Source organism: Carassius gibelio, chromosome A12 (genome assembly GCF_023724105.1).
Source record: "Carassius gibelio isolate Cgi1373 ecotype wild population from Czech Republic chromosome A12, carGib1.2-hapl.c, whole genome shotgun sequence".
In the NCBI taxonomy this organism is placed as follows: Eukaryota; Metazoa; Chordata; class Actinopteri; order Cypriniformes; family Cyprinidae; genus Carassius; species Carassius gibelio.
Window position 1 is genome coordinate 2,772,163 of NC_068382.1, and position 26,170 is coordinate 2,798,332.

The window sequence follows — 26,170 nt, forward strand, 5'->3', positions numbered from 1 at the left end:
TTTGAGGGCCTAAACATGCTCGAAAAGTCATGAAACTTTGCACACACCTCAGAACTGGCGAAAATTTACGTCTGATACGGGTTTCAGAAGTGGGTGTGGCAAAATGGCTCAACAGCGCCACCTATACACGTTCAACGGTGTGCGCCTCGAGCTACGTTTCATGTACATGTATGAAAATCGGTATACACATGTAACTCTCCAATACCTACAAAAAAGTCTCTTGGAGCAAAATCCGAAACCCAACAGGAAGTCGGTTATTACTAATATTATGAGCAAATTTTGTGTCATTTTTGTCATTTCCATGCGTTGTATTTTAACGAACTCCTCCTAGAGATTCATTCAGATCAACACCAAATTTGGTATGCCTAATCTGAAGGCCTTTGCGATGTTAAATTGCGAAGCTTTTGAGTTTTCCTTAATGGGCGTGTCCGTGGCGGCCTGGCGAATTTCGATGATTCGCCATGAAAAATGAAGTTGCTATAACTCAGACATACAATGACCAATCTGCCCCAAACTTCACATGTTTGATGAGACTCCTGACCTGAACAGATTGACATGCCCATATTCAGTTATAGTCATAGCGCCACCTACTGGCAACAGGAAGTGACATATTTTACACTGCGATGAACTACTCCTAGAAATTTTATGACATCAATGTATTTTTTGTGGTCAGTCTAATCTAAAGGCCTGTGCGATGTTTAGTTGTGAAGATCTTGAGTTTTCGTTAAAAGGCGTGTCCATGGCGCCATCACAAAGTTCGATGTCTCGCCATGGGAATAAAAGATGTTATAACTCAGGCATAAAATGTCCGATCTTCCCCAAACTGCACATGTGTGATAAGAGTCCTGGCCTGAACACATCTGAAGGCCAAAATTCCATCAGGTGTGGCAAAATGGCTCGATAGCGCCACCTATACACTTTCAACAGAGTGCGCCTCGAGCTATGTTTCATGTACATGTACAAAAATCGGTATACACATGTAACACACCAATACCTACAAAAAAGTCTCTTGGTACGAAATCCGAATCCCAACAGGAAGTCGATTATTTAGAATTTTCTCTGCAAAATTGGCGTTGTTTTTGCCATTTTCAGGGGTTGTACTTTAACGAACTCCTCCTAAAGATTTATTCAGATCAACACCAAACCTGGTCAGTGTAATCTTAAGCCCTTTGCGATGTTAAATTGCGAAGATCTTTAGATTTCGTTAAAGGGCGTGTCCATGGCGGCCTGACAAATTTCGATGTTTCGCCATGAAAAAGGAAGTTGCTGTAACTCAGACATACAATGTCCAATCTGCCCCAAACTTCACATGTTAGATAAAACTTCTGCCCTTAACAGATCTACATGCCCACATTCAGTTATAGTCATAGCGCCACCTATTGGCAACAGGAAGTGACATGTTTTACGCTGCGACAAACTACTCCTATAATTTTTTTGAGATTAACATATATTTTGTGGTCAATCTAATCTAAAGGCCTGTGCAATGTTAACTTTTGGAGATCTTGAGTTTTTGTTAAAGGGCGTTTCCATGGCGCCATGACAAAATTTGATGTCTTGCCACAGCAAGAGATGTTGTTGTAACTCAAGCATAAAATGTTCAATCTTCCCCAAACTTCACATGTTTGATAAGAGTCCTGGCCTGAACACCTCTGAAGGCCAATATTCCATTATAATGATAGCGCCACCTGCTGGCAATGGTAAGATTGGCACATATATGGGATATACTTTGATATATTCCACTTATATTTAGGACATTAAATGCATATTTCTCAACGTTCACCTTTTTACTAAAGCCACACGATGGCGGTGCGCCCGGGTGCGAGGGCCCGTTCATCGCTGCTTGCAGCTTTAATTAGGGCCCGAGCACCGATGGTGTGAGGACCCTCTTGGAATTGCTCCGTTTATTATTATTATTATTATTATTATTATTATTATTATTATTATTATTCTTCTTCTCCAAAATGAATCGGATTTTTGAGGGCCTAAACATGCTCGAAAAGTCATGAAACTTTGCACACACCTCAGAACTGGCGAAAATTTACGTCTGATATGGGTTTCAGAAGTGGGTGTGGCAAAATGGCTCAACAGCGCCACCTATACACATTCAACGGTGTGCGCCTCGAGCTACGTTTCATGTACATGTATGAAAATCGGTATACTCATGTAACTCTCCAATACCTACAAAAAAGTCTCTTGGAGCAAAATCCGAAACCCAACAGGAAGTCGGTTATTACTAATATTATGAGCAAATTTTGTGTCATTTTTGTCATTTCCATGCGTTGTATTTTAACGAACTCCTCCTAGAGATTCATTCAGATCAACACCAAATTTGGTATGGCTAATCTGAAGGCCTTTGCGATGTTAAATTGCGAAGCTTTTGAGTTTTCGTTAATGGGCGTGTCCGTGGCGGCCTGGCGAATTTCGATGACTCGCCATGAAACAGGAAATTGCTATAACTCAGACATACAATGACCAGTCTGCCCCAAACTTCACATGTTTGATGAGACTCCTGACCTGAACAGATTGACATGCCCATATTCAGTTATAGTCATAGCGCCACCTATTGGCAACAGGAAGTGACATATTTTACACTGCGATTAACTACTCCTAGAAATTTTATGACATCAATGTATTTTTTGTGGTCAGTCTAATCTAAAGGCCTGTGCGATGTTAAGTTGTGAAGATCTTGAGTTTTCGTTAAAAGGCGTGTCCATGGCGCCGTCGCGAAGTTCGATGTCTCGCCATGGGAATAAAATATGTTATAACTCAGGCATAAAATGTCCGATCTTCCCCAAACTGCACATGTGTGATAAGAGTCCTGGCCTGAACACATCTGAAGGCCAAAATTCCATCAGGTGTGGCAAAATGGCTCGATAGCGCCACCTATACACTTTCAACAGAGTGCGCCTCGAGCTATGTTTCACATACATGTACAAAAATCGGTATACATATGTAACACACCAATACCTACAAAAAAGTCTCTTGGTACAAAATCCGAATCCCAACAGGAAGTCGGTTATTTAGAATTTTCTCTGCAAAATTGGCGTTGTTTTTGCCATTTTCAGGGGTTGTACTTTAACGAACTCCTCCTAGAGATTTATTCAGATCAACACCAAACTTGGTAAGTTAAATCTAAAGGCCTTTGCGATGTTAAATTGCGAAGATCTTGAGGTTTTGTTAAAGGGCGTGACCATGGCGGCCTGGCAAATTTCGATGTTTCGCCATGAAAAAGGAGGTTGCTGTAACTCGGACATACAATGTCCAATCTGCCCCAAACTTCACATGTTAGATAAGACTTCTGCACTTAACAGATCTACATGCCCATATTCAGTTATAGTCATAGCGCCACCTGCTGGCAACAGGAAGTCACATGTTTTACACTGCGACAAACTACTCCTAGAAATCTTTTGACATTAATGTATTTTTTGTGGTCAGTCTAATCTAAAGGTCTGTGCAATGTTAAATTGTGGAGAACTTGAGTTTTTGTTAAAGGACGTGTCCATGGCACCATGACAAAATTTGATGTCTCGTCACAGCAAGAGAAGTTGTTGTAACTCAGGCATAAAATGTTCGATCTCCCCCAAACTTCACATGTTAGATAAGAATTCTGCCCTGAACACATCTGAAGGCCAATATTCCATTATAATGATAGCGCCACCTGCTGGCAACAGGAGGACTGGTACAAATAAATGACTGACATATTCCACTTATTTTTAAGACTTTAAATGCATATTTCTCACCGTTCACCTTTTTACTAAAGCCAAACGATGGCGGTGAGCCCGGGTGCGAGGGCCCGTTCATCGCTGCTTGCAGCTTTAATTATTATTATTATTCCGCTTCTCCAAAATGAATCGCATTTTTGAGAGGCTAAACATGCTCAAAAAGTCACCAAATTTTGCACACGCCTCTGAACTGGCGAAAATTTACGTCTGATATGGGTTTCAGAAGTGGCCGTGGCAAAATGGCTCGACAGCGCCACCTATGCACGTTCAGCGGTGTGCGCCTCGAGCTACATTTCACGTACATGTCTGAAAATCGGTACACACATATAACACATCAATACCTACAAAAAAGACTCTTGGAGCAAAATTCTAAACCCAACAGGAAGTCGGTTATTTTTAATATTATGAGCAAATTTTGTGTCATTTTTGCCATTTCCATGCGTTGTATTTTAACAAACTCCTCCTAGAGATTTCTTCAAAACAACACCCAATTTGGTATGCCTAATCTAAAGGCCTTTGCGATGTTAAATTGCAAAGATTTTGAGTTTTCGTTGAAGGGCGTGTCTGTGGCGGCCTGGCGAATTTCGATGACTCGCCATGAAAAATGAAGTTGCTATAACTCAGACATACAATGTCCAATCTGCCCCAAACTTCACATGGTTGATAAGACCCTGGAACAGAATAGATTGACATGCCCATATGCAGTTATAGTCATAGCGCCACCTATTGGCAACAGGAAGTGTCATATTTTATGCTGCAAAGAACTACTCATAGAAATTTTATGACATCAATGTCTTTTTTGTGATCAGTCTAATCTAAAGGCTGGTGCGATGTTAAATTGTGAAGATCTTGAGTTTTCGTTAAAGGGCGTCTCCATGGCGGCCTGACAAATTTCGATGTTTCGCCATGAAAAAGGAAGTTGCTGTAACTCAGACATACAATGTCCAATCTGCCCCAAACTTCACATGGTAGATAAAACTTCTGCCCTTAACAGATCTACATGCCCACATTCAGTTATAGTCATAGCGCCACCTATTGGCAACAGGAAGTGACATGTTTTACGCTGCGACAAACTACTCCTATAATTTTTTTGAGATTAACATATATTTTGTGGTCAGTCTAATCTAAAGGCCTGTGCAATGTTAACTTTTGTAGATCTTGAGTTTTTGTTAAAGGGCATTTCCATGGCGCCATGACAAAATTTGATGTCTTGCCACAGCAAGAGAAGTTGTTGTAACTCAGGCATAAAATGTTCAATCTTCCCCAAACGTCACATGTTTGATAAGAGTCCTGGCCTGAACACATCTGAAGGCCAATATTCCATTATAATGATAGCGCCACCTGCTGGCAACGGTAAGATTGGCACATATATGGGATATACTTTGATATATTCCACTTATATTTAGGACATTAAATGTATATTTCTCACCGTTCACCTTTTTACTAAAGCCACACGATGGCGGTGAGCCCGGGTGCGAGGGCCCGTTGATCGCTGCTTGCAGCTTTAATTATTCTTCTTCTTCTCCCGAATGAATCGCATTTTTGAGGGCTTTAACATGCTCAAAAAGTCATGAAACTTTGCACACGCGTCAAACCTGGTGAAAATTTTCGTCTGATATAGGATTCAGAAGAGGGTGTGGCAAAATGGCTCGACAGCGCCACCTATACCAAGAAAATCAACAGCCTTCCAGCTATGTTTCACCTACATGCACGAAAATTGGCACACATTTAACACACCAATACCTACAAAAAAGACTCTTGGAGCGAAATTCTAAACCCAACAGGAAGTCGGTTATTTTTTATATTATGAGCATATTTTGTGTAATTTTGGTCATTTCCATGTGTTGTATTTTAACGAACTCCTCCTAGAGAGTTCTTCAAATCAACACCAAATTTGGTATGCCTAATCTAAAGGCCTTTGCGATGTTAAATTGCGAAGATCTTGAGTTTTCGTTGAAGGGCGTGTCCGTGGCGGCCTGGCGAATTTCGATGATTCGCCATGAAAAATGAAGTTGCTATAACTCACACATACAATGTCCAATCTGCCCCAAACTTCACATGTTTGATGAGACTCCGAACCTGAACAGATTGACATGCCCATATTCAGTTATAGTCATAGCGCCATCTATTGGCAACAGGAAGTGAAATATTTTAAGCTGCGACGAACTACTCCTAGAATTTTATGACATCAATGTCTTTTTTGTGGTCAGTCTAATCTAAAGGCCTGTGCGATGTTCAATTGTGAAGATCTTGAGTTTTCGTTAAAAGGCTTGCTCATGGCGCCGCAACGAAAAGTTCGATGTCTCGCCATGGGAATAAAAGATGTTATAACTCAGGCATAAAATGTCCAATCTTCCCCAAACTTCACACGTGTGATAAGAGTCCTGGCCTCAACAGATCTGCAGGCCAATATTCCACCGGCTGTGGCAGAATGGCTCTATAGCGCCACCTATACACTTTCAACGGAGTGCGCCTCGAGCTATGTTTCACGTACATGTACAAAAATTGGTACACACATGTAACACTCCAATACCTACCAAAAAGTCTCTTGGTACAAAATCCGGATCCCAACAGGAAGTCGGTTATTTTGAATTTTCCTTCTAAATTGGTGTTGTTTTTGCCATTTTCAGGGGTTGTACTTTAATGAACTCCTCCTAGAGATTTATTCAGATCAATACCAAACTTGGTCAGTGTAATCTGAAGCCATTTGTGATGTTAAATTGCGAAGGACTTGAGGTTTCGTTAAAGGGCGTGTCCATGGCGGTCTGACAAATTTCGATGTTTCGCCATGAAAAAGGAAGTTGCTGTAACTCAGACATACAATGTCCAATCTGCCCCAAACTTCACATGTTGGATGAGACTCTTGACCTGAACAGATCTACATGCCCATATTCAGTTATAGTCATAGCGCCACCTATTGGCAACAGGAAGTTACATATTTTACACTGTGACAGACTATTTCTAGAAATTGTATGACATCAATGTCTTTTTTGTGGTCAGTCTAATCTAAAGACCTGTGGGATGTTTAGTTGTGAAGATCTTGAGTTTTTGTTAAAAGGTGTGTCCATGAAGCCGTGTTGAAGTTCGATGTCTCGCCATGGGAATAAAAGATGTTATAACTCAGGCATAAAATGTCTGATCTTGCCCAAACTTCACTTGTGTGATAAGGGACCTGGCCTAAACAGATCTGAAGGCCAATATTCCATCGAGTGTGGCAAAATGGCTCAATAGCGCCACCTATACACTTTCAACGGAGTGCGTATACACTTTAAACGGAGTGCGCCTCGAGCTATGTTTCACGTAAATGTACAAAAAACGGAACACACATGTAACACACCAATATCTACGAAAAAGTCTCTTGGTACGAAATCCGAATCCCAACAGGAAGTCAGTTATTTAGAATTTTCTCTGCAAAATTAGTGTTGTTTTGGCCATTTTCAGGGGTTGGACTTTAACGAACTCCTCCTAGAGATTTATTCAGATCAACACCAAACTTGGTCAGTGTAATCTAAAGCCTTTTGCAATCTTAAATTGCGAAGATCTTGAGGTTTCGCTAAAGGGCGTGTCCATGGCGGCCTGACAAATTTCGATGTTTCGCCATGAAATAGCATGTTGTTTTAACTCGGGCATAAAATGTCCAATCCTACCCAAACCTCACATGTTCGACAAAAGTCCTGCCCTGAACACATCTGAAGGCCAATATTCCACTATAATGATAGCGCCACCTGCTGGCAACAGGAAGATTGGCACATATATGGAATAAACATTGATATATTCTACTTATATTTATGAGTTTAAACGCATATTTCTCACCGTTCACCTATTAACTAAAGCCACTCGCTGCCGGTGAGCCCGGGTGCGAGGGCCCGTTCATCGCTGCTTGCAGCTTTAATTCTTCTTCTTCTTCTTCTCTCGAATGAATCACATTTTTGAGGGCTTTAACATGCTCAAAAAGTCATGAAACTTTGCACACGCGTCAAACCTGGTGAAAATTTTCGTCTGATATAGGATTCAGAAGAGGGTGTGGCAAAATGGCTCGACAGCGCCACCTATACTAAGAAAATCAACAGCCTTCCAGCTATGTTTCACGTACATGCACGAAAATTGGCACACATATGTAACACACCAATACCTACAAAAAAGACTCTTGGAGCAAAATTCTAAACCCAACAGGATGTCGGTTATTTTTAATATTATGAGCAAATTTTGTGTAATTTTGGTCATTTCCATGTGTTGTATTTTAATGAACTCCTCCTAGAGATTTCTTCAAATCAACATAAAATTTGGTATGCCTAATCTAAAGGCCTTTGCGACGTTAAATTGCGAAGATCTTGAGTTTTCGTTGAAGGGCATGTCCGTGGCGGCCTGTCGAATTTCGATGATTCGCCATGAAAAATGAAGTTGCTATAACTCAGACATACAATGTCCAATCAGCCCCAAACTTCACATGTTTGATAAGATTCCAAACCTGAACAGATTGACATGTCCATATTCAGTTATAGTCATAGCACCACCTATTGGCAACAGGAATTGACATTTTACACTGCGATGAACTACTCCTAGAAATTTTATGACATCAATGTCTTTTTTGTGGTCAGTCTAATCTAAAGGCCTGTGCGATGTTAAGTTGTGAAGATCTTGAGTTTACGTTAAAAGGAGTGTCCATGGCGTCGTGACAAAGTTCGATGGGAATAAAATATGTTATAACTCGGGCATTAAATGTTCAATCTTCCCCAAACCTCACATGTTCGATAAGAGTCCTGCCCTGAACACATTTGAAGGCCAATATTCCATTATAATGATACCGCCACCTGCTGGAATGAGGAAGATTGGCAAATATATGGAATAAACATTGATATATTCTACTTATATTTATGAGTTTAAACGCATATTTCTCACCGTTCACCTATTTACTAAAGCCACTCGCTACTGATAGCCCTGGTGCGAGGGCCCGTTCATCGCTGCTTGCAGCTTTAATTATGTTTTGTTATTAGTTTGAATATCTGCTATTGACTGTTCATATGTGGAGTTTTGCACATTGTGTGTGTGTGTGTGTGTGTGAGAGAGAGAGAGAGAGAGAGAGAGAGAGAGAGAGAGAGAGAGAGACAGGTACACACAGTGGATTCGGCCAGCTTCATCACTGTGTCGGTCACACCACTCTGTTCCCCTTTCAGGCTTGAACTGATAGTAAAGTGAAGGGCATTATTAATGTCTTTACATTTATTTTGAAAGATGAAGCTCGTGATTATGGAAAGGGGCATTACATTTTCTAATGAGTGTTTGTGGAGTTTGGCCAATCACAATGCACTGGTACTGTTAGCCAATCAGAGTAGACTGTGCTCAGAATGTGGGACTTTGTAGAAAATGACTTGTTTGAGAGAGGCGGGGCATATAGGACCTACAATAATGTACAGTATTTTAAAAAAATTGTTTATTGAAATTAAACAATGTCAACATATTCTGTTACACCAAATAATCTTTAAAAAAGGATAATATGACCCCTTTAACTCAAACCATACTCATAATGCAGGCTCAAATAGGAAAGAGGCCAGAAGATCAACAAAAACTTGGCAATGACATTTATTTAAGTCTTGTAAAATGTAATCCATTATACAGGAAAGACACAATGAAATTAATTCTTGTTGCACACATAACTTCATCAGTAGTAAACAAAAGTGATAGTAAGAAATGTAAGATGTAAAATAATTGGAAATGTAAAATATTTTCTAAGATTATTATTATATTTTTTTTTACATAATATGCTCAATTTCTTTCAATTATTGCTCATTACTTTCTTTCAATTAGAGGTGAACAGACTAAAAATGATTGAGGCTTTCATATATATGAAGTTTTTGACAATGCATCCAGTTAACCAAGCTAAAACTATTATGTTTGATTTCAGTGTATATACTAAATAAAGAATACAATTAGAAAAAATAAAAAATAAAACACATACATAGCAACTAAATATTCATTTAAAGTCTTGAACCAATATTCTATATACTGACAAATGATTTTAAATGGAGGCATTTTTTTTCAAATAAAAACTGATAACCAAGATATTTCCCTCAAAATAATATTTCCACATTAAAAAGTTACATAATACATAATACAATTCATAAAATAGGCATCATAAAATACATGAAATATTTTTTCCAATTGTTGAAAAAAAGCTGCATTCCTTTACCTCTACAAACTATCGATCAATCGACTTATTTTTTTTTTATTTCATTTGAAAGGTTCTAGATTGCCTGTCAAGGCAGAGTCCATGAGGTCATCATCCTCTGTATGCATATACACAGGACTTGGTCGTGAGGAGCGTTCAGAGCTAAGCAATGACATTGAAGTTTCTGAAGATATAGGGGATCTAGACCAGCCATCTGTCTTTACTGGGTGAGAGGAGGGCCCACAAGTCATTGTTGACTTCTTCTTTTCCTTTTCTCGATCTCTTTCCCGCTCTTTCTGCTTCTTCTTCTCTTTTTTATGTTTCTTGTGTTTTTCACTCTGGCTAATGGATATGGAACTCATGTAGTCTTGAACCGCTTGGTGTGATCTCATAGTTTGGTCATCATCAGAGCTAGGACTGTTCTGATGAGATTTTTCAGCAATTGAACTGCTACCAGACTCACTCTCACTGTCTGGATTTATAGGTGTGTATCCAGGGGAACGGCTGTGGCTTGGAGAGCTGCGGTCATGTTTTGGTGTAGAACCACTGAAAAGGGGTGATGCTTTGTGGCCTGAGTGCTGGGAACGCATGGCACCATCTCCAGAATTTTCTCCAGGTTTCTGAAGAGTTACTTTAGATTTTATGCTTGGAGAGCCCCCTTCTGGTTTGCTGATGATAATCTTTGCCACACCAGTGCCCATCACAGCACTACTTTTGGAATCAATTTTCTTATCACCAGAAATGCCCCCTGATCCAGACACCTTGGATTTGCCATCTTTGTCTATCTTGTCTCGCTTGCTCAGAAATTCACCTCCCAGGGAGGACATACCATGCTTGGAGGATGTATTTTGCGGCACTACCCCACTACTGCCTCCACAACCTTCACCTTCCTCTCCTCCAATTCCTCCACTACCCACACTTTTCAGTTTGTCTATGACTGCAGTAAGAGATGGCTTTTTGTTTCGGCTAGGGGACTTACTTTTTGCATTAGGGTTGTTTCCACTTCCTCCACTCCCTCCACTGCAACCTCCACCACTGCTCCCATACTGTGACTGACCATTTGAAGAAAAAGGTATGGAGCCAGATGATGAAGAGGAGCTTGCAGAGGAGGTAGAGGATGAAGAAGTTCCTGTGGATGAACTACTGCCTAATTGTTTTGGGGTTCCAATTCCACCACCTGAAGAAGACTTGGATCCTCCTGACCCTCCACTGCCTGAGCCAATAGGAGATTTAGCCTTAGAAGAGGGTGGGGTTCCAGGCAACTGGCCTTGTTGAAGTTTCATGGGAGAGGACAGCTTGTCAGAACTTCCAGAACGAGAGTGTGAGGGTGATATGTTGGGCTTGATGTTAGGGTTCATGAGTGAGCTGGGTGGCTTACCACCTTGGGGCTTTTTATTTCCACTTCCTGTTCCACTGCTGCCACCACTGCCTGAGCCTGACAAACCATGCTTTGTTATGGGAGAAGAGGATGGTTTGCCTACACCCATCCCCGCAGAAGATCCTTTGGATTGAGAAGACATACCACTGCCAATACCTGAAATGATTGATGATTTGGGGATATTGCCTTGCCCAACAGAGCCTTCAAGTTTACTTTTTATCTTCCCCGAAGAAGAGGAGTGGGAATGGTGGCTTTTGCTACTGCTTGTGCCACATGTACTACCAGTACCTCCGCTTGCTGAGCTACTTGATGTGTAGCCTCCATGAGATGATGTTTTTCCTCCAGTTAAAGTCCTGGGTATTTGTATAGTGATTTTGGGGATTGGTGGAGTAGCACCTCCTGGTGGAGTCTGAGACCTCCCTGAGCTCCCAGGGGACTTAGATCCACCAGCACTTACCAATCCTCCAGAAGTTGCACTCCCACAAGGAGGAGTATATGGCCTAGCCCCTGAGCTGTGTGAAGGTGACTTGCCATCTGTATCCAACTTCTTACGTTTTGGTGGTTTGTCTTTTGATTTGCCCTCACTTGAAGGAGTGCGGCTGCGTTTTACCTGCTTCATGTCAGAAGAGCATACACTCCCCATTGCTATTCCAGAATTTCCTCCCCCGTTGTCTTCCTTTGCTCTCACCTGCTGCAGTTTAACCTTTGCATCACCATTTTTAAAATCATTACCTGCTACCACAATGCCCAACATGAGTGGACTTTGGCCTCCACCAGTATGAGAAAAGTGTGAGTCTGCCATATCTGATGCTGGGCCCAGTATTGGCTTTCCTCCCCTAACATTCCCACTAAAAATACCCATTTCAAAAGGATCTTTCAATGAAGTCTCTGGAGTATTTTGGTCAGGATTCTGAGGTGTGCCTGTAGGAGTGTTCTGCTGACTTCCCCCACTGAAACTTTTAACCAGTTCAAGATCTGGGTCAGGGCTGGGGGAGCTGTCTTCAAAGTAAGTCTGTGAAAAACTTCCCTGTCCTGGTAAAAGCTCTGGGTTGAAATCTGTGTCTGGAAAGAAATTAGTTGAGGAAGAATCACTATTGGGTGTTGCTGCAGTAGCAGCTTCTGCAATCAAGTCTGCTGCATCAGTAAAGGGATTTTCATTGCTGTTTGCATTAAACAGATCTGCCTCAAAAACTGCACTACCTTGGCCTGAGCTGGAAGAATCCCGGAGTGGAGTTCCCAGGGAACCCCCTTCTTCACCAGCCATGAGGTGCTGGCCATGACTGCTGTTGCTTCCTTTGTTGGCCTGATCAGGAATATCAGACAAAATGTCATTGATATCAGGCCCAATACTGTCAGAGCTGGAGAGGCGGACCATACGGGGTACAGATCCTTGAGGCTGAGACTGGACTTGTGTATGGGGTTGGACATGACACTGAGAGTGGTATGGAATTCCAGAACCTGAAGGTGGTGTTCCACACTGACTTGGAGCAGGAGTGATACTGTGAGGGGTGTCAAGTCCATCACCTGGAAGACTAACATCAAAAATTGGGTTCTGGGAGGCATCAACATCCATGGAGAAAAGCTCTCGATGGAAATCATCTTCAGAGTGGTGTGTGTGATGATGCTGTTGGGTCATGCCTCCTAACTGCTGCTGAGATTGATGTTTCATGCTCATTCCGCCACCTGCTCCCATTACTCCTTTATCAGAGCCTCTTGGGCGCTTTTTCTTGCCCTTGGTGCCGGGGCAAGCCTGCCCTTGGCTATCTGTTCGCGGGGAGCCAGATGAATTCTGTCTTTCTAGAGGGCTACTGCCATACAATGCAGCAAAATCTTGTGAGGGATTATCCTTCAGTAGGTTCATTAGCATGGGGTGGTTTTTGGTGTTGCTTGCCGGTGAGGTGGTTGGTGGGGGGGTCTGGTGGGGTTGAGGTGGCTGGGGTGTTGGACTGGACCCCACACTGCCTGTTATTTGCAGAAGGCTGGTTAGGATTGGATTCTGAGTAACTTTACTAAAGTCATCTGAACCATGGCTCTGAGACTGTTGATGTTGTTGTTGCATTGTTTGCTGCTGGCCTCCACCCTGTCCTACAGTGTCGGCACATGAGCCTCCCTGACCAGTACGACCAATGTTGAAAAGTGAGGTTACTGGACCTTGGAAAGATCCACTTCCTCCAACACCAACAACATTGTTGCTTCCTGCAGAGTTTGTTACATTATTTAAACCAGGAAGACTCATTGGGTTGCTCCCATCTGGCCCTGTACCCATTCCCATGTAACCTGGGCTGCCAGTTGGGGGCAAGTTCTTCTTCACCATAATTTCCACAGTTTCAGCTATAAGGGACAATGCTGGAGTATCTGCCTGAATGGTCTCTGCCTTGCGTCGGATGGCACGCATAGTTACAGGAATGGACATGCATCTAGAGAAGGAAAAACAGATGCAAGTTGCGATTTCTGAATCTCTGACACTAAGCACATATTTTAAAGGGACATTTCATACAAAAATGTGAAGAAAAAAAAATATCATGGATGGATATTTACAGAGTAACCCACTTTGTAGAGGGCTGTCAACATTACAATTTTCACCTACGAATGGATACAAATGACAGGAGGGCTAAAATAACTTTAGCCATAAAATATATCTCAGTCCCACTTATATTAGGTGTCTTTAACTTAAAATGTGTGATGCGACCTGGGAAAACCCATCAGATGTCACGGTGGGAAATTTTCAAGAAATTCGAAAAACAGGTTGAAAGTTATTAATTTTTTTTTGTCAAAATTAGGGTTTCATTCAATTATTATTCTATAACATTGTCTATATATCTTAAAATATCTGGGCAAAAATCAATTGTTAAGTGCAGAATAATAGGGTTTTATTGCAGCAAGCAGAAAAGACTGTCTTTTGTTAAGAACATGCTGCCATGTTGCTTTCTCTTAACACCAGAAAAACAGTTAACCTGTCAAAATAAACCACGTAACATAATAAAGTTGTATCAATGCACATTTACTGCCAGTCATGCGTAAACTACGGTATGCAGGTTTAATTAAATATCGTGAGAGGTTAAAAAATAAATAACTATCGTACACAGCAATCATTAAGTAGAAGTGAAACCAGTCTTTACTTTAAACCTGTTTTTCTCAAAATTTAATTGCGGAAAATCAAAGCTATCAGACAACTTCAGTTAGCCATAACTTGTGTTACGTTCAAGCTAAAGAAAAGGGTAAATTTTCAGCATGTGTTTGGTTTTCCTAGATCAAATCACACTCACACTCACACACATACAGTACAGACCAAAAAGTTTGGACACACCTTCTCATTCAAAGAGTTTTCTTTATTTTCATGACTATGAAAATTGTAGATTCACACTGAAGGCATCAAAACTAGGAATTAACACGTGTGGAATTATATACATAACAAAAAAGTGTGAAACAACTGAAAATGTCAAATAGCCACCTTTTGCTTTGATTATTGCTTTGCACACTCTTGGCATTCTCTTTATGAGCTTCAAGAGGTAGTCACCTGAAATGGTCTTCCAACAGTCTTGAAGGAGCTCCCAGAGATGCTTAGCACTTGTTGGCCCTTTTGCCTTCACTCTGCGGTCCAGCTCACCCCAAACCATCTTGATTGGGTTCAGGTCCGGTGACTGTGGAGGCCAGGTCATCTGGCGCAGCACCCCATCACTCTCCTTCTTGGTCAAATAGCCCTTACACAGCCTGGAGGTGTGTTTGGGGACACTGTCCTGTTGAAAAATAAATGATGGTCCAACTAAACGCAAACCGGATGGAATAGCTGCCACTGCAAGATGCTCTGGTAGCCATGCTGGTTCAGTATGCCTTCAATTTTGAATAAATCCCCAACAGTGTCACCAGCAAAGCACCGCCACACCATCACACCTCCTCCTCCATGCTTCACGGTGGGAACCAGGCATGTAGAGTCCATCCGTTCACCTTTTCTGCGTCGCACAAAGACACGGTGGTTGGAACCAAAGATCTCAAATTTGGACTCATCAGACCAAAGCACAGATTTCCACTGGTCCATTCCTTGTGTTCTTTAGCCCAAAAAAGTCTTTTCTGCTTATTGCCTTTCTTTAGCAGTGGTTTCCTAGCAGATATTCTACCATGAAGGCCTGATTCACATGGTCTCCTCTTAACAGTTGTTCTAGAGATGTGTCTGCTGCTAGAACTCCGTGTGCCATTGACCTGGTCTCTAATCTGAGCTGCTGTTAACCTGCGATTTCTGAGGCTGGTGATTAGGATGAACTTATCCTCCGCAGCAGAGGTGACTCTTGGTCTTCCTTTCCTGGGGCAGTCCGCATGTGAGCCAGTTTCTTTGTAGCGCTTGATGGTTTTTGTGACTGCACTTGGGGACACTTTTCAAAGTTTTCCCAATTTTTCTTAAAGTAATGATGGCCACTCGTTTTCCTGTACTTAACTGCTTTTTTCTTGCCATAGTACAAATTCTAAGAGTCTATTCAGTAGGACTATCAGCTGTGTATCCACCTGACTTCTGCAAAACACAACCTATGGTCCCAACCCCATTTATAAGGCAGGTAATCACACTTATTAAACCCGACAGGTCACACCTGTGAAGTGAAAACCATTTCAGGTGACTACCTCCCGAAGCTCGCCAAGATCGTGCAAAGCAGTAATCAAAGCAAAAAGTGGCGACCTACAATATGACATTTTCAGTTGTTTCACACTTTTTTGTTATGTATATAATTCCACGTGTTAATTCATAGTTTTGATGCCTTCAGTGTGACTCTACAATTTTCAGCAAAATAGAGTATGTTTGACAGGTGCAATATTTGAAAATCTATAATAATTTATTTTATTTTTTAAATTACATTTATATCTGAATTTATGCCAACCTATAGACTTTCAAATATCAAAATGTCATGAATTAATATGTATTTGAGTACAAAATAACAAACATAATTTCCTAGTATATTTTGCCTGGAAACGCTTCCAACACACGTACGTGTCACATGAAAAATAGGCATCAGTTCTATTCCTAGCATGCACACGTTTTCCGTGCGGAGACGCGCGTCTCACGCAGGCCGTCTGCATGCTCTAACCTGTTAACATGGGAGCCGAATTAAAAACAATGTGCTTTTTCCCAATTTTTGAGCTGTCATCATTGGCATATAATGCTGCAAAGACTGCTTTAGTCAACATAGTTTTTACTAAAAGGTCTATTAATTTTCTAGTAAAATTAGCTAAGTCAACTATAGGGAAGTAAAAACATGCTTTAGAAAGATGGCAACATCATTAAGTTGGCTTGAGAAAGCCAACTAACTGATCTGCTATATAAGCTTATTTTTCTTCTGGTCCAAAATTTTGCCAGTATCTCCTCCCTGACCTTTAAAGCTACAATCACCAAACTTGGGTCAGACCTTCAGACTGTTCTTAAGTTAGTTGCTATGACTTTTTTAACTGATCTTTCATTAGAGATCTTTCATAAAATCTAAAAGCTAATCACGCTACCAACATCTATCCAGTGGTACATTAATGCTAATCATGCTACCAACATGTTAACAACACATTAATAATGCTAGCAACATGCTTATCATGCTAAACTATTAACAAAATGTTAATCATGCTACAAACATGTTAGCAACATGCTAATCATGCTAGAAATTAATTATATAAGGTTATTTTGTCATTCATAATTGGAGTCTGATAGGCCCCTCTCCCTTCACTGTTATTAAAGCTGTAGAGTGCATGAAGTATCCAATATTCCACACTCAGTTCTTTCAGGTATTAAAGTGCATCATCAAGATATTATAGAAGTTAACTTTTTATTTTTGGAATTTTCAGTGAACACACTACTCACACTATTTATACTACAAAACATCATAAAATAGTGCATAAGTACGTTATTTGGGACATGCCTAACATGAGATTTATGTGAAAACATGCTAGCAACATGTTAATTATGCTAGAAGCATGCTAGCAACATGCTGTTCTTTCTAATAACATGTTAACAACATGCTAATCTTTCTAGAAAAAAAATGTCTAAACTTAGAAACATCTAATCTATCAAACTTTAAACTTACAGCTGCTTCAAACGTCCAATCAAGGCTTTTTCAAACTAACTCCAAAGTTTGTTCATGAGCTTCACTCATCTAGTTGTTTGTATTTCCTGCCCTGTAGTTGGCTTACAATATCATGTTTTTAACGTTGTTAAAATGTCTATGTTGTGTTTTTAATATGCTGAAAGACATACCATGTGCAAACTCAACACCATTGCTGAGCATTTTCTCCTTAAAAATGCAGTGTACCAAAGACAGTCTCAAAAACATGGTTTGAAACGGTGTGTTTCCTACCTTCATAAAAAGTTAACCAATCCGATCATCCGATATGGAATGTGGATTTTCTTTATCTCAATAGTCTATGTTCAAAACATCTCTACCTAAGAATGTTGATTCTTTGGAGGTAAAAGCTTTACCACTACTTCAGTTAACTAAAGCTTTGTTCATACTGTCAGTCAAAATCCAATTTTTGTGCAACTCCAATTGAAATCAGATCATATTCAGTTAGAATAGCAACAACCTACGTGAAATCCAATTTTTCCAAATCTGTTTCGAGCTACATTTATGTGTGCTTTGAAATCCTATTCAAATTGAGTTTTTGGAAATGTGTTTCAGTCTGACTGCTCAGTTTGGATTTTTTCATAGCTTTTTCCACATTCTCACGACATGTAAAAAGTAAACACATCAGACATTGTTTCCAGAAAATAATATATATTGCTAGTCTACCCACATCTAATACCGGTGGAGACGGCAGCATGAAATATAGCCATGCATGCAGATTCCTACCTTTCTGCTGCTGCCTCATAAGATGTAGTGTAACATTGTTATCGCTTATTATCCATCACACTGGCAACATTTTATCATGTTATAAGACAACATCTGTATTGTTCTTATTGTTTTTACCTTAGACATACCAACACAACATCATTACCACAGAAACCAATGCAGATATTGAGTAAAACGAAAGAGCGCCATGGACACACAAATCGGAATTGAGCAGTTGTGATTCTCAGTGTGGACAGTCTATCATAAGACTGGATTCCAATCGGATAAGAACAAAAATCGGATTTGGACTGACAGTCTGAACAGGGCTTAAGTGAAAGTGGAGAAGGTCCGAGCTGGAGTGACTGAGAAAAGATGGAGATTATTTAGCATATTCATGAATCTACATATATTAAATTAGGCAAAAGGTGTAGTTATATTTAAGCCATTTTAAGACATAAAATTATTTCCATGGGGAAAAACATTAAAATATTATTTTGAAATAAGATTTTATTTTATTAAGAAACCACAACTAGATCCTAGTGAACTGGCAAATTACAGGCCCATTTCAAATCTTCCATGTAAAAACTTTTAGAAAAAGTTTCTGCTCAAAAAAAAAAGAAAAAAAAAAAAAAGAACTTCAGTCAGGTTTCAGGCCTACCATAGCACAAAAACTGCATTTTTAAAATTAAAAAGGACTTCTTGCATCAGGTCAAGCATAGATCTCTAGTTTTACTTGATCTTAGTGCTGCATTCGACACCATAGATCATGACATAGTCATAGATCGATTACAAAGTATACAGGTATTCAAGGGTAGGCTCTAAGAGGGTTTAGATCCTACCTGTTCAATCGCTACCATTTTGTGTATTTAAATGGGAAGTCATCTCATTTATCACCAGTAAAATATGGAGTGCCACAAGGATCTCTCCTAGGTCCTCTTCTATTTTCAATATATATGTTGCCCCTTGGTAATATTTTTTGAAAATATGGGATTAGTTTCCACACTTATGCTGATGATACTCAACTATTTATCTCAACAAGACCAGATGAAACTTCTAAATTATCTAAGCTAACAGAGTGTGTTAAAAATGTAAAAGAATGGAAGACCAATAATTTTTTCCTATTAAATTTGGATAAGACAGAGATACTAATTATTGGACCAAAAAACACTACACAGAATCTTGTAGATTACAATCTGCAACTAGACGGATGTACTGTTACTTCCTCTACAGTCAGAAATCTGGGTGTTATATTAGACAGCAATTTGTCTTTTGAAAATCATATTTCCAATGTTACAAAAACTGCATTCTTCCATCTTAGAAACATTGCCAAGCTACGAAACATGTTACCTGTTTCTGATGCAGAAAAACTAGTTTATGCATTTATGACCTCTAGACTGGACTATTGTAACGCACTTCTAGGTGGTTGTCCAGCATCTTCAATAAACAAGCTACAAGTAGTCCATAATGCAGTGGCTAGAGTCCTTACCAGGTCAAGAAAATATGATCATATTACCCCAATTTTACAGTCTCTGCACTGGCTACCTATTAAGTTTCGTATCACTTACAAATTATTATTACTTGCCTATAAGGCCCTTAATGGTTTAGCTCCTGCGTACCCAATTAGCCTTTTACCACGCTACAATCCATCACGCTCCCTATGGTCACAAAACGCTGGAATTTTGGTAGTTCCTAAGATTTCAAAGTCCACTAAAGGAGGTAGAGCTTTTCGCATTTGGCTCCCAAACTCTGGAATAGCCTTCCTGAAAATGTTCAGGGATCAGACACACTCTCTGTTTAAATCTAGATTAAAAACATCTCTTTCGCCAAGCATTCCAATAATGCATCTCATAATTTGTGACTACAGTTGTTTCTGATCAAATGCACATTCATATTCTTGAGCTTGGCTCAAACTAATTAATTTTACTTTATTGGAACAGCAGGTATGCTAATGTTGTCTCTATTTTTTTCTCTGTTTTGCCACGGGATGTAGGATTTACACAAGCTCCAGTCTGGATCCAGAACACCTGAGAAGAGATAATTCCAACGGCCTCAGAGGAACTCAGATGATAATACTGAAACAACATACAGAACGAACAAATATTGCTACTTACTATGCAATCACATTATAATTGCTGTTAATAGTGTTCATCGCCTGGTTGACTTTGTCTTGTATTATTTTTCTGAAAATTCCTGTCATATGCACATAAACTAATTACCACTTACAGTATAAGCTACTACTAAATATTGAAGAAACTTAATTTTCTGTAAAGTTGCTTTGCAATGATTTGTATCGTAAAAAGCGCTATAAAAATAGTTGACTTGAAAAGACTAGAAAACTTAGCAGTGAATGAAAAGATGTCATATCTATCACAAGTGCAGTATGAAGTACCTCAAGGCCCAGTACTAGGGCCATTACTTTTGACACTTTACATGTTACCCCTGGGAGATATAATCTATGATTGGGGGGATTGGTGATCCTCTGTCCATCTTGACTTCTGAGAGACACTGCCACTCTGTGAGGCTCGTCTTATACCCAATAATGTTGCGAATTGACCTAATAAGTTGTAAAATGGTCCTCCAGCGGTTCCTTATATGTACATTTTACTTTTTGGGCCTCTTAATTGCTACCTGTCCCGACTTTCTTTGTACTGTGTAGCTCTCATGAAATCCAAAATTAGCCAATATTTGGCATGACATTTCAAAATTTCATCTATATTCTATAGTGAATAAACTATGTTTATGAGATTTGTAAATTATTCCATTCCTTTTTTGTTTATTGGTGCTATGCAAATTAAAAAAAAAAGAGAAGAAAGAGAGGTAAGTGGGACTATGATGCTTAAACACCTCTTATTGGCCAATGTGTTCATGAAATCAACAGATATATCTGTGATTGGTTACTTTGCTCAATGCTGAAAAATCACATTGAACATAGAAACTTATGACCAGTGGAGATAAAAATGTAAAAAGCTCCATCCCACAAGTGGAAGGGATTGGTTAGACGTTTGTAACATTAATAATCAGTGGCTGTTTCAAACTGTGTTTTTGAAACTGTCTTTGATACACTGCAGTATAAGGAGAAAAGTGAGTGAAAGTGAAGTGGTGTGTGGCCAAGCATGGTGACTCATACTCAGAATTTGTGCTCTGCATTTAACCCATTCACACACACACACACACACACACAGTAGTGGACACCACAGACCGTGAACACACACCCAAAGCAGTGGGCAGCCATATTGCTGCGCCATCCGGGGAGCAGTTGGGGGTTCAGTGACTTGCTCAGGGGTCTCAACTCAGTCGTGGTATTGAGGTTGATTATTCACTCATAATTCCTAACAGACCTGAAACACGAACTGCTACCTTTGGGTTACAATTCCGACCTTGGAGGCCCTCCACGACTGCACCTCCCCCCCCCTTTTTTTTTTCCTTTTTTTTTTTTTAAGGGTTGCAGGATCATAAATAGTGTTGACAGATGAATTTGCACATGGTTTGTATAGGTTATTTTAAATAATTTTTTCCTATTAAAACACCAGTCATGATAACAACATTAAAATCTTTTAAATAAAGTCCTGCATGTTCTCTCTGTAAGGTTCCAAAAAGGATAACGCTCTACATTCTTACTTGAAAGTATGGAACAAAGATTGGATATTTCCAGGCTTTTTGGACCATTTAATCAAGAGGCCATAAACAAAAATTAGGAAAGAATTAAATATTTTGTTTCAAATGTGTGTATGGTTCTTATTTTAATTTTTAATTTCCAGTGAACTTTTTTTTTTTTTTTTTTTAAACCCTGAGAACAAAACTTTTTAAACAGTTTTCCTGCCACTATTAATCAATACTTTATTTTGCTTACACTAATATGTTATAAGCATGTTTGAGGAGCACAAATGCAAAAAATCTTCAAGTTAAGCATGTGCCATCTATTATACCTACCTCTGGACTACTTTTGTAATGAAGTCATCAGTGCAAATCAAAGCATCAGATAAACCCTTGTAGAGCTTACAGGCTACCTGTCTCGAGTCAATCACCTCCATCACCACTGAGAGCAAAAACAGACAGAGTAAGTTATCAGACCAGGCAAAACTATGGTAACTTCAGCTCACACTTAAGGTACATCTCATTGTAGAATACGGCTTTTCAACCCTGTCCTACAGGCCCCCCAGCACTGCACATTTAATATGTTTCCCTTATTGGACATGCCCAGTTCAAGTCTTGCAGTCTCTACTAATGATATGAGTTGAATCAGGTGAGTTAAATAATTAAAACATACAAAATGTGCAGGGCTGGTGGGCCTCCAAGACAGGTTTGCTGTAGAACAACACTTAAATGTAAAGTGTGGATTCCTTACCACAGACAAGTGATTCATTTACAGGGTGTTGAAAAGACACACTAAAGCTCGAGTCAGTTAGGGGGCACACTTCAAACTGCAGCAGTCCTGGAGTATCTGCTAAAAATATGAAAAGATGGTTACAGCAAGGTTTTTTTTTTTGTTTTTTTTTTGCAGTCTTATAAAAGATACGTATTTTTGTTACTAATACTAGAAAATAAGTACCACATAATATTAAATAACTTTCATAATAATATATTGATTATGCAACGAAATGCAGGGCTTGAAAATAAGGACTGTCTGCTGCGTCGTCATGAAAGTTTATAATTCGCACAAGTTTTTAAGCCTTGCTAATTGTAAAATTCAAGTGATTTTAAAGCATTGAGGTGAACATTAAGGACAGCTAAAATTAAGATTTCACATACTGTTTTCTGTGTGTACAGTGCACATTCTTGCACTTGGATGAAAAATACATACAAAAGTATGTCAAAATACCCATCTTATTGAGTAACTTTGTAGCTGCAATCATCTTACAGAATGTCATTCGTATGGAAATATTATTAAGTGTGTAAATGACCATTAACAGAGCCAGAGATGCTGAAGATGGACACAAAGAGAAAAATACTGTAGCAGACAGAACAAGATCACTGATCACGATGTGTAAAATATTGGAAGAAAATTTATTTAATTGGGGGTTATATATATTTTATATAAATTCCCCTCTGAGCAAATGACTGTTTTTGAAAAAGTTTAGATGTTTTTTTTTTCCCTTTTATCTTGTCTCTGTATAATGCATATTAGTGTTAATAAGCACAGTGGTTCATTGTCTAGAAATGTGTCAATATAGAATGTTTACTATACATGGAGCATTGATAAAGGATGGAGCAATATGTTGGTTTACAAACTGCAGTGCGTTTTCAGTACTCTGTGTTTGTTCGGCTAACTATTGTTTGGGTCTTTACTACCAAGCTGTGGATCTGGTCCACTAACATAAGTGTAAAACATATTTTTCCCCTCTCATTCCTTCTTTTTAGAACAGAGTGGAGCACTATTATTATTATAATAGGGTGCATTATTGATAAGCCGTATTCCAGTACTCGTGATGGGCATTCCTTTTCTGACATGCGCTGTATCCAGTAGAACAATCACAACAGACTGACTGGGTCATCGAACCAGTCAGAGCAGAGCAACATTATATGCAAAGGATGGTTTTGGGAAGATGAATTCCGAACAAATACACTGAACAAAGTGATAAACACAACACTTTTGTTTTTGCCCCCATTTTTCATGAGCCGAAAAATCAAAGACTTTTTCTATGTACACAAAAGGCATATGTCTCTTACATATTGTTCAGAAATCTGTCTAAATCTGTGTGAGCACTTCTCCTTTGCCAAGATAATCCACCCACCTTACAGGTGTGGCATATCAAGATGCTGATTAGACAGCATGATTATTACACAGGTGTGCCTTAGGTTGGCCACAATAAAAGGCCACTCTAAAATGTGCAGTTTTATCACAGAACAATGCCACAGATGTCGCAAGTGAGGGAGCATGCAATTGGCATGCTGACTGCAGTCCACCAGAACTGTTGACAATTGAGAATTGGCAGTACATCCAACTGGCCTCACAACCACAGACCACATGTAACCACACAAGCCCAGGACCTCCGCATCCAGCATCTTCACCTCCAAGATCATCTGAGACCAGCCACCCGGACAACTGCTGCAACAATCGGTTTGCATAACCAAAGAATCTCTACACAAACTGTCAGAAACCATATCAGGAAAGCTCATCTGCATGCTTGTCATCCTCATCGGGGTCTTGACCTGACTGCAGTTCATCATCGTAACCAACTTGAGTGGGCAAATGCTAACATTCGATGGCATCTGGCACTTTGGAGAGATGTTCTTTTCATGGAAGAATCCTGGTTTTCACTGTACAGGGCAGATGGCAGATAGCTTGTATGGCATTGTGAGGGTGAGTTTTCGGACCCCCCCCCCCCCCCACAATACAGTAAAACTGCACGTTTTAGAGTGGCTAGCCTAAAGCACACCTGGAATAATCCTCAGTGTTGAGCCCTTAAATGCCACCATATTTTGCAATGAAATCATATTGTATTCTTTAGGTAGTGCATTTTCAGTGAATCTAAATGTTCCATCCATTTTTACTAATCTACCAGCTCTTATGGAGACAATTATTATGAAAGACTACACACTCACCTTCCTTAAGGCATGTTTTCTTGACGCAGCTACCAATCAGCGTGTTGTAGGCAGCCTGGTGTCTTATAATGTCGAGAAGAGCAGGCACCTGAGCAGGATGTCTGAAGGGAATCTTGGAAATATAAGCTCCTTGAAGAGACCTCCCATCCTGCACTGGAGCATCACCATTCAGGAAATAACAATGCTGCTGTCCTGGTAAAGACTAATGAGACAGAAAGGCAATGCATTCAGAGAATCAGATGGACATAATCATAATGATATACTGTTTTAATAGACTGTGGTTTATTAGCTATACAACAGAGGAAACATTTTCTACTCAGAATATATGGATAGTTGACAAATGCATATGGACAAGAACTAATTTGCTCACCAAACTTGGCTCACTAAAACTTTAGTTTGACCTGGTCTAAAAATGCCATGTCGATATAGACACTACTTAAAAGCTAAATAAAAACTGACACTATCTATTGAGAGAGAAAAAGAGAGATGAATCAACAAACAGTAACTTTACAAACTAAAAACTTCAATGGTGTCTAATGTCTAATACTCACTGTATAAAAACGCATTGATTGTGCCAAATCAGGAGGACTGGCCTCTCCCTCCTCGTGCAGTTGGCTCTTTATGATGAGATCATATAGCGGGGACAAGGTGGGCACTGTCTCCAAAACAGGGATGCCTAAAAAGATGGGGGGGGGGGGGGGGTGAGGTAGAACTAAATTCATGTGGTCCTATATAAACTAGACTTGTGCTGGTATTTGTTTTCGGTACCGAACAGTGACAACGCAGCACGTGTCCGTCAGATTCGCTGATAGACGCCGCATAAAATTAATATAATTTTTTTTTTTAAATATTAGGTTTTTTATATTATGTAGCGTATTTTAAAAACTTTTTAAAAATTTAAAATGTTTATTTGCAACAGTTATGCGAACAACAATAAAAACATTTATGACAGCGGCATCTGCTGAGGGACGCGTTGTCACGGGAACATCACAGCTGAAGATAATGAGGAAATTTTAGACAGAATATAAACCAGAAAATACAGCATAAGCACATTATATAAAGGTTATATAAATTGATTTGCATTTCAGTGAATTAAATAAGTACCTTATTTTCCGCACTATAAGGCGCACCAGATTATAAGGGGCACCTTCAATGAATGGCCTATTTTAGAACTGTTAGCATGGTTTCCAGAGATCTGGAGCTGATTCGGGGTAGCTTGGTGGTTTGTGACTGTTGTCTCGCGCCGCACTGTCTTTTAAGGGGCCGTTCACATATCACGTCTTTTGCGCGCTCAAGTTCGTTATTTCCAATGTAGGTGCGCAATAAGCACGCTCATAATGGAAGCTACGCGGTCGCGACGCACTCATTTTTTTTCCAGGCGCATCGAGTTATAAACATCTCACCCTTTCAGAATGCCGCAAGCGCAAGAATATCAGACCTGAACCAGGAAGTTGGTCACCAAATCACACGGTAACCATACTTTTGATAACCGTGGTCTCTGTTTTTGTGATAGAATGCAACTTTCTCCATTCCCAGTATGTCATTACGCCAGATGTAAACAAACAGT

General features: G+C 39.7%; 1 protein-coding gene across 6 annotated transcripts in view; it reads right to left on the reverse strand.

Moving 5' to 3' along the window:
- Nucleotides 1–9,131: 9,131 nt before the first annotated feature.
- The window catches only part of med1 (mediator complex subunit 1), a 138,364-nt gene continuing 121,325 nt past the window's right edge, over nt 9,132–26,170 (reverse strand). For 4 of the 6 annotated variants that reach the window (XM_052612155.1, XM_052612153.1, XM_052612151.1 and 1 more), the window contains 5 exons: nt 25,155–25,279; nt 24,604–24,805; nt 22,406–22,504; nt 21,991–22,096; nt 9,132–13,683 (listed from right to left, as the gene is read on the reverse strand). In XM_052612155.1, the coding sequence (XP_052468115.1) occupies nt 9,951–13,683; nt 21,991–22,096; nt 22,406–22,504; nt 24,604–24,805; nt 25,155–25,279 (4,265 nt within the window). In that variant the 3' untranslated portion in view covers nt 9,132–9,950. The remainder of the gene's footprint in view (nt 13,684–21,990; nt 22,097–22,405; nt 22,505–24,603; nt 24,806–25,154; nt 25,280–26,170) is intronic. The other 2 variants (XM_052612152.1, XM_052612156.1) reach the window with 1 other exon arrangement.